At 49.1% G+C, this 12,527-nt stretch overlaps 2 protein-coding genes across 2 annotated transcripts in view; both read left to right on the top strand.

Annotated features, from left to right (window-relative positions):
• MAP2K1 (mitogen-activated protein kinase kinase 1) overlaps positions 1 to 12,527 on the top strand; it is a 292,757-nt gene that overhangs the window by 148,996 nt on the left and 131,234 nt on the right. The gene's annotated exons all lie outside the window — the stretch shown is intronic.
• SMAD6 (SMAD family member 6) overlaps positions 268 to 12,527 on the top strand; it is a 52,254-nt gene continuing 39,994 nt past the window's right edge. The window contains exon 1 of the mRNA XM_087972950.1: positions 268 to 1,764. Within this exon, the coding sequence (XP_087829076.1) occupies positions 1,053 to 1,764 (712 nt within the window). The 5' untranslated portion in view covers positions 268 to 1,052. The remainder of the gene's footprint in view (positions 1,765 to 12,527) is intronic.

Genomic DNA, 12,527 nt, shown 5'->3' on the forward strand with positions numbered 1-12,527 from the left:
CGGCTCCGGCTGGCCTCCCTGCCCTCCTTTCCCCGGGGGTGGGGTGGGGTGGGGGGTGAAAGGGCGCGGAGAGAAGCCAGGCGGGGATCCGCGCCGTCCCCAAAGCGGCCGAGAGGCGTTTTCCTTTAAGAGGGAAGAAACCCGAGCGCTTGTTTGCGCAACCCTCCCGCGCCGCCAAAGTGTCTAGACTGGCACATGATGGGAGGGAGCCAATGACTCCGCGCTCGGCCAGGGGGCCCCGACCCGCTCCGGGCGGGAGAACAAAAAAAAAAAAAAAGAGGGCGGCGGCGGCGGCGGCGGTACAAGCAGCAGCAGCAGCAGCAGCGGCGGCGGCGGGCAGGGAGCGCCGCGATCGCCCGCCTCGCTCCTCCGGGGAAGCCGCCGCCGGGCTCCCCTCCGCGCGTGGACGGCCCCCAGTGCCGCCGCGGCGTCGCCGCTCCCGGCCCGGGACGGACGAGGAGGCGATTGCGGCGTCCGAGCCAGCTATGCCGGGCTCCTCCGGCCGGCGTCCGAGCCCGGGAGGCGGCCTCTTGCGGCTGTTGCCCGGCCAAGTCCGGCCAACTTGGTAAAGCGTGGCCGAGGAAGAAGAGCGCGCCACCCGACCCGACTCTCCCCTTCTCCCGCCCCGTCGTCGTCGAGGGAGCCGAGCCGGAGAGCAGCAGACCGAGCCGCTTGGAGGGGCGGCCTCCGGGCAAGGAGCCGTCGCGGGCTCGCCGGCGTCTTCTTCTTGCCGCAGAGAGAGAGAGAGAGAGAGCCGAGGGGCGGGCGGCGGCCCGGGCTGCTTCCCACGCGCCGTCGGCCTTTCGGGGCTGCCGCTCTATGCCGTTGCGGCGCTTCCTGATGCGGCAGCGCGGCTGCCGACCCTCGGCGCTTGGCTGGGCCGGCCGTGCGAGGCTTTGCTCCGGCCGCCGACGCCGCGGCGGTAGCAGCAGCAGCCCCAGCAGCAGCAGCAGCAGCAGCCGCCGACGCCGTCGCTGGCTCCCCTCCATGCGGCGCCCGCCCGGGAGGGTCTGACCCGGAGCCAGGCGAAGGGCAAAGCCCGGCCGAAGCGCATGTTCCGGTCCAAACGGGCAGGGCTTGTGCGGCGCCTTTGGAGAAGCCGGCTGCTCCCCGACGGCGGCGGCGGCGGCGGCGGAGGAGGAGATGCGGGCAAGAGCAGCAGCCTCCTCGGGCAGAGCGAGGAGCCCGGGAGCGGGAGCGAGGCCAGGCGGCCGGGGACCTGCGGAGGCGCCGTCGAGGAGCCGGCGGCGGGGTCCATGGTGCACGGCGACGGCGGCGGCGGCGACCTCGAGGAGGCGGCCGAGGCAGCGGCGCAGGAGGCGGAGAAGGAAGCCGGCGGGTGGGCTCCGGAGAGCGAGGCCCAGGCGGTCGGCTGCTGCCTCTTCAAGGAGCGGCCCTTGGACGGCGCCTCCTGCCTCGACGGCCGCTCCCGCCTGGCGCCGCCGCTGGAGCAGGAGCTGAACAGCCTCACCTACTCGCTCCTCAAGCGCCTCAAGGAGCGCGCCCTCGATAGCCTGCTGGAGGCCGTCGAGTCCCGCGGAGGGCTGCCCAGCGCCTGCGTCCTGGTCTCCCGGGCCGAGCTGGAGGTCAGGCTGGGCGGCCAGCCGGCCCCGCCGCAGCTGCTCCTGGGCAAACTCTTCCGCTGGCCGGACCTCCAGGGCCCCGCCGAGCTGAAGCCGCTGTGCGAGTGCCGGCGCTTCGGCCTCCCCGACGGGCCCACTGTCTGCTGCAACCCCTACCACTTCAGCCGGCTGTGCGGCTCAGGTAAGGCGGCTTGCCGGGCGCGGGACGGGGTGGTGGTGGTGGAAGGCTGGCGGGGGTCCCTGGGCCGCCCCCTCGGGCCCACCTGCACTCTCGCCCCGTGGGAAAGGGGACGGACGGGCACTTTAGTGAAGGTTGTGGGTCGGCCTTCCCTTGGTGTGAAGTTGTGATGTAGCCTGGCCAGACTAAACAAACCTGGTTATATAGGAGCAGGGACCTCCACTTTCCCAACAGACAGGGTGGAAGAAAGCTGGACTGGACAGATTCTGCCTGGTCTTAGCCAACATCTGTGCCTAAACCAGGAATCTCCAACCTTGGCCACTGGTTGGAGATTCCAACCTGGGGAAAGCTGGCTGGGTAATTGTGGGAGTTGAAGTCCGCCAGGCTTCCAGTGGCCAAGGTTGGAGACCCCTGCATTAGAGCAAAGCTGGATTGGGGAATTCTGGGAGTTGAAATCCCCCAGGCTTCCAGTGGCCAAGGTTGGGGACCCCTGCATTAGAGCAAAGCTGGCTGGGGAATTCTGGGAGTTGAAGTCCGCCAGGCTTCCAGTGGCCAAGGTTGGAGACCCTTGCATTAGAGCAAAGCTGGATTGGGAATTCTGGGAGTTGAAGCCCCCCAGGCTTCCAGTGGCCAAGGTTTGGAGACCCTTGCATTAGAGCAAAGCTGGATTGGGGAATTCTGGGAGTTGAAGTCCCCCAGGCTTCCAGTGGCCAAGGTTTGGAGACCCCTACTCTAATGTGAGTTGGAATCCTTCCATGCTGGCACTGAAAAAAGTTGGGACTCCCACCAAAAGCCATTTGGAAATGACAGGTTGGGGCAATGAAACCTCTGGAGACGGAGCTGCTGATGGGCCTGTCTGTTGGGCCACGGTCCCCCTCCCCTCCATTCTTTGTGCCATTTAAAACCCATCCCCCTTTTTGGCTCCCAAGCAGAAGGGGACTTCTGGGGAGGGGAGAGGATGGGCCTGGAAACAAAGGTCTCCCTCACCTCCTCTTGCACTCTGAACCAGGAGGACACCCTCCCCCCTCAATAACCCCCCCCCTCCCTTGCTTCCAGTCCCACTCACCTTGGGAATGCAGACCCCAACAGGTCTGGACAGGCGGAAGATTCTGCAGTCCTGCCTTGAGGGGCCCCCCAAGTACGTGAAGGGTGGGCGGGATTTGCCACCAAGTGATTTCCATCCCAGGAGGAGAAGTGGTGGTCTTCCTCTCTTTGAGCAGTGCTGGAGCCTTTGATAAAGAGCCGGCTGAGGATTTCATTGTGTTTTGAAAGTTTGATCCAAGTGCCTCTTTTGGGGTCCTTGCATATGTCTTCATAACCTAAAAGCATTTGCAGGCTGCTCTTCTGCTTCTTCACAGCATAGTCCTTGTGGGGTTTGGCAGCTTCCTTTTTTCTGCACTTTTTCTTCAGCTGGAAATGGGAAGCTTAAATTCACGGTGAAAATGAGAAGTTATGGTTTCTGGCAAAGCGGCATTTAAGAAGAGTCGTTTTGGAAGTCTCTTGTAAAGACGGGTGACCTACTTTTATCATCCTCTCCAATTCCCTTTAAAAGGGGGGTCTTGGGAGGCAAATGTCTTCAGGAAACATTTGCCATATCAGCCCCCCTGGGGTGGCGCACCATCTGTGTGTCCTTAGCTCAATTTTGCGCTGACCCAAGACTTTTTCATCCGTGGAGATGCTTCACGTGGGAACTGGAACATCTATCTAGTAGTGCCTTGGATGGGTGAATTACATCGCTGGTAGAAGCTTCCCTCCTTCCCTGGAGGCAGAGAACTTCTCCTTTGTAAACACTGAGCATGCTGGAAGCATTCAACCCCATACAGTTTGTCTGCTCTCATCTTCTGGTACCATGGGTTGCATTATACAGGGAGTTTCGTGCCCTTGTTGGAGTCTGATTCTGAGGGGAGGTCGAGCAGCTGACAAGGGAGTGGGAGTGTGGCTCCCGTGGCTGTGGAAGAAACGGGGGGGGGCAAAGTCCAGCTGGGCATTCAGAGGAAGACCCAGGCCCATCCCCTCTTCATCCTAGGGCATGCAAGGAGGAACGGAGAAGGGAGCAACGTGGCTTGGGAGAGAGAAAAGGGCCCTGATCCCTTTCACTAGTTGCAGCTGGGAGAACAGTGGGGCGTTCGCACACAGTACCTTGCTGGAAGCAAAGCCTGCATTATCTTGGTCGAGGCTTATCTGAGTTTTGGCATCCTCCCAACTGTGGCTGCTTGTGTTACCCTTTGAAAGCCTGCAATTTTATCATCCTGGCCTGTCGTGTTAATTTCTTCAGTGAGGTTTGTGTTGGGATTTTTTTTATTTCTAATTATCTTTACTTTGGGTTCGGTCTGTATTTCTGCCCTTGGTAGACTGTTTTTTGAAGAAGTTGTTATCCAGCCAAGGATAATTGGACATTGGGGCCAATTTGGGGGCATTAAAGGGAATTTATTCTGCTTTCGTGACTTTGTTATTTTTGTGTCACAACAGTTCCTTTAATGTTTCCATTCAAAGTTACATCCTGGAGAAAAGTGATTTGTGACAGTTTTTCACACTTAATGACCATTGCAACATCCCTTATAGTCACACAATCAAAATTCAGGCGCTGATTCACATTTATGACGGTTGCAATGTCCTGGGGGGTCATGTGATCCACTGTTGCAACCTTCTGAAAAGCAGAAGTCAATGCCAGATTCACTTAACAACGGTGTTACTAATTTAACAACCGCAGCGACTCACTTAACAAGTGTGGCAAGAACGGTTGTAAAACGGGTCAAAATTCACTTAATACCTGTCTCACTTAGCAACAGAAATTTTGGGCTCCGTTGTGGTCGTAAGTTTAGGATTGTCTACCATGCTTTCTTTTAAGCAAGGTGTGTGTGTGTGTGTGTGTGTGTGTGATGGTTGTAGGTGAGATGGGCAGCCATGGAAATCAAATCTGTAAATAAACCAAGAGACCAGTTTACCCTTTGAACTAAGCCTGGAAAAAGGTAGAGTCTAGGAAGCCACATTTTGGCTTGATCCTAACATTGAAGCCATGGTTTGGATGTCTGGAAAATTCCGTATCCAGACAACTTGAAAGACCCCAAGTCCCAAACCTGCAGTGCTGTCTCGTGGGAGCTTTCAGCAAGTCAGAGAGTCACACCCAGTTCTTGGGAAATCAAGAACAGGAACATGCATCAATCCCAAATGGAGCCTTCAACACGCACTGCTACTTTGTGGCAACTTCTTGCTGGTTTTTATTCCTTCACTGAATTGAGGTCCTGCCTTTTGCTCCTTTTCGAAAGGAGGGGATTTCTCTCCCTGAGTTTATGACCCCAACCACAGTTCCTGTGAAATGGATTAAGGAAAATAATAAGATTGGGCCCAAGCCACCTACCTGAATTTCTGTATGTCATAAGGCTGATGACTTAAGTCCTAGTTCAGTGTTTCTCAACTTTGACAGCTTGAAGATGGATGAACTTCTTTTTTTTTTATTTTTTATTTTATTGTATAAATTTTATTGAATAAACATTAAAAACAATGGAACATAGTGCGACTTTCTTGCCCATCATTTTGGCCTTACAAGCTATAGTATAGAGATACACATAACAATTAATTTCCTTTTTCCCTTATGTTGTTAGTATAGTGCTAGCTGCATATTATTTCTATCTACATTTATTTACATTTACATACAATTATATGCATATTTACAACCATCTTTTATACTCATGCACTCGTATCATCTCATATTTGTTCATTATATTCCATTCTCTTTGGTTTACAAAACTTTCATTCCTATAAAGCGTCAACCCCTTCTTTCTTTTTCCTTGTCTCCAGCCATTGATACATTTTACTCCAGACCTCATAATAATCTGTCTCACCCTTATCTTTGATTTCTAAAGTAAGCCTGTCCATCTCTGCACAGACTAATATTTTCCTTATTATTTCACTTTCTGTAGGGGTATCTTCATTCTTCTAGTTTTGGGCATACACCAATCTCACAGCTGTTATTATATGTATCATTAAGTATATTGTTCCTTTACTGTATTTCTCATTAATAATTCCCAGTAAGAATGTTTCTGGTCTGAACTCTACTTTCTGGTTAATTATCTCTTCTACTCAAACCTTTATTTTCCACCAGAAGATGGGTGAACTTCAACTCCCAGAATGGCTGGGGAATGCTGGGAGTTGAAGTTCACCCAACTTCAAGTTTTATTTATTTTATTTATTTATTTATTTTGTCAAGCAATTATAAGATAACAGGTATAAGTATAAACATAGTTATGGATACATGGATACATATAAGAAAAATAATAAAAGAAACAATAGGACAGGGACGGTAGGCATGTTGGTGCGCTTATGCACGCCCCCTACAGACCTCTTAGGAAAGGGGTGAGGTCAATAGTAGACAGTCTAAGGTTAAAGTTTTTGGGGTTTGGGGAAGAAACCACAGAGTCAGGTAGAGTATTCCAGACATTGACCCCTCTGTTGCTGAAGTCGTATTTCCTGCAATCAAGTTTGGTGCGGTTAACCTTGAGTTTGTATCTATTGTGTGCTCTTGTGTTGTTATGGTTGAAGCTGAAGTATTCATTGACAGGTAGGACATTGCAATGTATGATTTTATATACTATACTTAGATCGGACCGAAGACGGCGTAGTTCTAGGTTTTCTAAGTCTTTCGAGTCTGGTGGCATAAGCTCTTCTGCAATGAGTAGAGGAGTGGAGAACTCTTCTTGTGAAATATTTCTGGACTTTCTCAACTGTGTTAATATCAGATACGTAATGCGGGTTCCAGACTGATGAGCTTGCCAAGGTTGATAAACATTGCCCCAAGTCATCACCTACCATCCCAGCAACTGACAGCACCTTTCATAGCATTGCCCAGCCACTGTTGCTGATATAAAGGTGTCTACAATGAAATTTGGATGGCTTTAAAGCAGCAGTTTTCAGCCTTGGCCACTTCCAGATGTGTGGACTTCCAACTCCCAGAATTCCTCAGCTGACCAAGGTTGAGAAACACTGCACCAGAAGATACTCTAAGAAGTCACCCATACATGAATGATTTTCATCCAATAATTGGACCACTGCTAAACTTGATTCTCTGGCTGTGCTTTGCTACTAAGACTGGACAGTGTTTGCACACTTGCTTTAGGAATTGAGCACGTTTGTGCCATGTTAAAGAAATCTCCCCTCCACACACACATCTGGCATGTTCACACCTGAAGGACACGAGGGCTTTAAGAGATTTATGCAGCCTGCATCTATCCTGAAGTTGCTACCCAATTGCAATTTTTAATGTGAGATAAGAAAACTGCTCAGCGTAATGAGACTTAATTGCAAAAAATAGTTTTACCAAACTTGGGTGAGTTTTGGGAGTGCATCTTAAATCTTCCCCCATGGAAAGTTATACATCTCTGATCTCGGAAGACCATCCATTTCCCATATGACATGGGTTTATATTTATTTATATTTGATCATCTCTTGGTTTTATTGTTGTCTTGAAACTGGGTCAGTCGTGATTCTTTAAGAATCCAATGTCAGTGTAAACTTTGTGCATAGCTGCAGCTAGTTTTACACACAACAGTTAATGCTTGATTTGCCTTTGAGGAATTCCCAGATAAAGCCTGTTGTGTTTTAGAGATTTTTTTGGGTTTTTTTTTTTTTTTTTTGTGGCTTGAAGGGGTGCCTGAATGTTGCCAGTATCTCAAGCAAAGAGGGAGGAAGGAGAAGAGGGAAGGGAAAGAAAGAAAGAAAGAAAGAAAGAAAGAAAGAAAGAAAGAAAGAAAGAAAGAAAGAAAGAAAGAAAGAAAGAAAGAAAGAAGAAATGAGAATGACAGGGAGGGAGGCAGGGAAGGAGGGAGGAGAAGAGGGGAGGGAAAGAAAGAAAAAGAAAAGAAAAAGAAAGAAAGAAAGAAAGAAAGAAAGAAAGAAAGAAAGAAAGAAAGAAAGAAAGAAAGAAAGAAGAAATGAGAATGACAGGGAGGGAGGCAGGGAGGGAGGAAGGAGAAGAGGGAGGGAATAGCAAGAGAGAGAGAGAGAGAGAGAGAGAGACCTACAGCAAATGGAGTATCCAAAAAGTCCTACAGCAAATGGACTGTCTTTCTGTCCTCTGTGTAAGCTCAGGGAGTGATTTGGGATGGACACCCTCAACCTCTTTAGATAAACATTTGGGAGCCTATAAACATTGCCTGAAACCCCACTCCTTCCCAAAACGATTAGGAATAAGGAATGTGTAATTCTGTTCTAGCTCTCCCCCCAAAAAGGGACATGACTTTTCTCTCCATCTCATCTTTCTGCTTCTGGATTCATGGTAAATGCTGCTTTCGACCAGGCATTGTTTCGTGCAGGGCCCAGCACACACAGTTTATACCAGGGGTCCCCAAACTTGGCAACTTAAAAGACTTGTGGACTTCAACTTCCAGAAATTCTGAAAGTTGAAGTCCACAAGTCTTAAAGTTGCCAAGTTTGGAGACCTCTGGTTTATACTAAAAGGCCTTTAACAGCCATGGGGGGTAGATTTCCATTCAGTCCCAGTCTGGCTGCAGACAATACTTCACAGGAGGATCAACAACTTGGGGCCTTGCAGATGTTGCCGAACCACAATTGCTGGGTTCCCTCCTCCTTGGTCCAGCTGGTCTGGCTCCTGTGTCTCTGACTCAACACCCGTTGGGTGGCCATCCCACTCACCATCCCCACTCCTGCACAATCCACGGGCTTTGGAACTGGTGGAACCTGGTGGCTGAAAAATGATAAAGGAAGATCTCACTGATTAACTTGGCCCACTCTTGGACAGAATAACAAGGTGGGAAAGGGACCTTGGAGGTCTTCTAGTCCAGCCCCCTGCTCAAGCAGGAGACCTGGTAGTAGCTATCCAGTCTCTTTTTAAAAGCCTCCACCCACAACCTCTGGAGACAAGTTATTCCACGGGTTAATTGTTCTCACTGTGAAGAAATTTCTCCTCCGTTCTTGGTTGCTTCTCGCCTTGATCAGTTTCCATCTGTTACTCCTGCTTTGAAGAATAGGTCGACCCCACCTCTTTTTGGTGGGAGCCCCTCAAATATTGGAAGGCAACTATCATTGTCACCCATCATCCTTGTTTCTGTTAGATTAGACCAACCCAGTTCCTGCAACCGTTCTTCTCATGTTTTATCCTCCAGTCACCATGTCCCTGGCAGGATCCATGCATGATTAAATGAACGTTGAGCCCTTCGAACAATTCACTGAAATAAAAAGTATGATTTATGCAAAAACCTAAAAGCCTGAGCAAGGCTTGTGTTTGTTTGCATTTTACTTGGAAGGATGGGTCCTCTGTCTGACAGTCTCTCCCTCCCTGGAAATCTTTTTCCAAATTCCCCACAAGGAGAAGAATCCGAAACCTGCAGCTCCGGCTGGATTCCAGCCAGCAAAGAGTTAAACTTTTCTATCAGGGGGCTGGTATTAAAAAGAAGAAAGCAAAAAAAAGAAAAAAACCCGATTTCCCTGAGAAAGAGGGTGAGGGGAAACTTTTTGCAGGGAATGGGATCTGTTAGATTCCAGGCTGGCTGGGCAAGAGGAGAGACCCATAATAAAGGCCCCCGGAAGCCAGGAGGATCCGCAGCTCCTACTTAAGTGCAATTAGATTCTTTTCTTGGGGCTGAACTAAAAAAAAGAAAGAAAGAAAGAAAGAAATCTTGTTTTGCTTGCTTAGCTGAAAGTTTTCTGCAGAAGGGGAAAGTAAAAACAAGGGAAGGGAAAGCAGAATGCACCTTTTGCAAAAGGTGCTTTCCCTTTTCCTGCTTGGGGTCGCCCTGGGAACAGCCTTGCCCCCCCTTTCCACAGCAGGCAAACCAGCATCCCCCCTGCACAGGCGGCTGGAGCCAAATAGCTGCTGTTCACTGGAGCAGGGCTAAATCCAAGGGAGGGAAGGAGGGAGGCAGGCCGGCCAACAACCAGGGCTTGCCTAAGTTCTTCCCTTGCTTTTTGACAGGAAGGAGCCCTTAACTTGGATGGGCGGTATTTCTAAAAGGCGGCATCGGAGAGAGAATCAATCAATCAGACTAGAGCTGGAAGGGACCCCCCAGAGGTCTTCTAGTCCAACCCCCTGCTCGAGCAGGAGAACCTGTATCATTTCAGACAGGTGGCTGCCCAGTCTCTTCTTAAAAGCCCCCAGTGATGGAGCAGCCACAATTTATGGAGGGAATCTTTTCCACTGGTTAATTTTTCCTCCCTGTTCAGAAGTTCATCCTGAATTCCAGGTTGCTTCTCCCTTTGATTAGTTTCCAGCCCTTGTTTCTTGTCCTGCCCTCTGGGGCTTTGGAAAATAAGTGGACCCCCTCTCCTCTTTGTGGCAGCTCCTCAAATACTGGAGTACGGCTATTATGTCACCCCGAGTCCGTCTTTTCTCTAGACTAGACATACCCAGTTCCTGCATATGTTTTTGTCCTCAGGCCTTGAATCGTCTTAGTTGCTCTTCTCTGCACTTTTTCCAAAGTCTCAACTTCTTCTTCTTTTTTTTTTTTTGGTAATGTGGTGACCAAAACTGTTCCGGGGTGGCCTTACTAAGGATTCATAAAGTGGTACTGATACTTCATGTGATTTTGATTCTGTGCCTCTGTTTATATAACCCAGGATTGCGTTCGCTATTTTGGCTGTTGAAAACCCCTGATGAGAGCTTGAGTTTGGAAGACCGACCCCCCCCTGGCTTTTTCCTCAACCTTTTCAAACTTTCTAAAGCTTTGGAGAATCGACTCCCATCATCCTCCACCTTGTAAAATTGTAGCTTTTCCTTCCTTCCTTCCTTCCTTCCTTCCTTCCTTCCTTCCTTCCTTCCTTCCTTCCTTCCTTCCTTCCTTCCTTCCTTCCTTCCCTCTTTCCTTCCTTTCCTTCTTCCTTCCTTCCTTCCTTCCTTCCTTCCTTCCCCTCTTTATTTCTTTCTTCCTTCCTTCCTTCATCTTTCTTTCATCTTCTTTCCGTGTTCCTTCCTTCCTTCCTTCCTTCCTTCCTTCTTCCTTCTTCCTTCCTTTTATTTTCCCTTTCCTTCTTTCCTCCTTCCTGTTTCCTTCCTTCCTTCCTTCCTTCCTTCCTTCTTTCCTTTTCATCTTTCTTTCCATCTTTCTTTCTGTCTTCCTTCCTTTCTTTCTTTCTTTCTTTCTTTCCTGTGGCAATTGTGTCCCGAAAATTACAGGTAGTCCTGAACTTGCAACAGTTGGTGTAGTGACTGTTCAAAGTTACAATGGGGCTGGAAAAAAAAGTGGCTTATGACCATTTTTCTCCACTTTATGTCTGCTACAGCATCCCTATGGTCACGTGACCAGAATTCACTTGGCAAGGGATTCATATTTATAACGGTTGCCGTGTCCTGAGGGGTCAGCTGATGATCCCCTTTTTGGGGGACCTTCTGTCAGGCAAAGTCAGTGGGGAAGCCAGATTCACTTAACAGCCGTGTCACTAACTGAATCACTGCAGTGATTCACTTAACAACGGTGGCAGGAAAAGGACGTGAAACGGGGTAAAACTCACTTAACAACTATCTCACTTAGCAACAGAGATTTTGGGCTCCATTGTAGTCGTACGTACGTCAAGGACTACCTGTGCTGTTTTTTTTCATTGCAACAAAAAGTTTCCGACCTTGGCCACCTTCCAAGACCTCTGTGGTCTTCAACTCCCAGAATTCCCCTGGCTGAGGAATTCTGGGAGTTGAAGTCCACCGGTCTTAAAGTTGCCAGGGTTGGAAATCCCTGGATTATAGCCGAAAGAGAGAAAGGTTGTTTTTTTGGGGGTTTACAGAAAAAACACACTGGTTTCTTCAGGCGAAAACAGATGGGAATTGGGGAGAAGCCCCACGTAGGCAGCAAATCCCCCTCTCTCTTTTTGGCCAGGCATTTATTCCCCCCCTTTCAACTGAGATCATTTTCAAGTTGCGCTTGGGAGGGGAGCTTCCCCTTCTCTCTGAAGAGTTTCTCCTCCACCCACCCCCCTAAACCCACTATTTAGGTGAAGAAGTGGTGATAATATGCAGTTTGCATTTGGCTGGCGCCAGTTTGACTGGCCCTTCTATCTGACGGCCCGTCTTAAAGCAACAGCGCCTCTTATTTTTAAAAGCCAATCTTTATGGCAAGCCAGGGTTTGTGTGTGTGTGTGCGTTTGTGTTTTAAACCTCTCCTTTTGCAAACGTGTTTCTCAAACTTGCCAAACCTGTACAGGAGAAGAAGAACCAGCTTACCTGAGCCGGAATGTCTTGGTTTTTATGAATTTTTTCTCTTGCTCCAGTCATATAATAATGCGAATTAGAGGAGGAACGGAGGAAGAATCCAGGAAAATGTTTCTTGGATGCAACTTGTGATAGCCTCCATCTCATAAGCATGTTTGTGAAAGGCTGTTTTCTGTCTATCTTTTTTTTTAAAATGTCATTTAAAATAGGGAACCCAGAGACCCTAACATTACTGTTAGCAATTTTCCTTTTTCTCAGCGCTGCAAGTTGATTAGGAAATGAGCTTTCCTTCATTTTATTTTTGTTTGTTTGTTTTGCAGTACCAATGTCGTTTCCCCCGCCTCTTGTTATGCTCTGAATTCAGTCTTTTGTATCTTTCCTATCGGGAGGGATGGAATTCTTTCCCCTGACTATTCCTGAGACACCAAATACCAAGTTCCTTGTAATAGAGGCAACAGAAACTTAAGGAGGAAAGTTTTGGCTGTCTTGAGCCTGGCTGGACATATCCGGAGGAAATGTTGCTCCTGCCAAAAAAGTGACAGTGTTGTTAGGAATGTTTTCTGCTTCAGAGTTAAACCAGTTTTGTTTGGTAGCCAGTTTTGACTATTTTAGTTCC

The sequence above is a fragment of the Notechis scutatus genome, chromosome 11 (genome assembly GCF_049901735.1).
Source record: "Notechis scutatus isolate UNSWTSFEM ecotype Mainland chromosome 11, rNotScu1.2, whole genome shotgun sequence".
Taxonomy (NCBI): Eukaryota; Metazoa; Chordata; class Lepidosauria; order Squamata; family Elapidae; genus Notechis; species Notechis scutatus.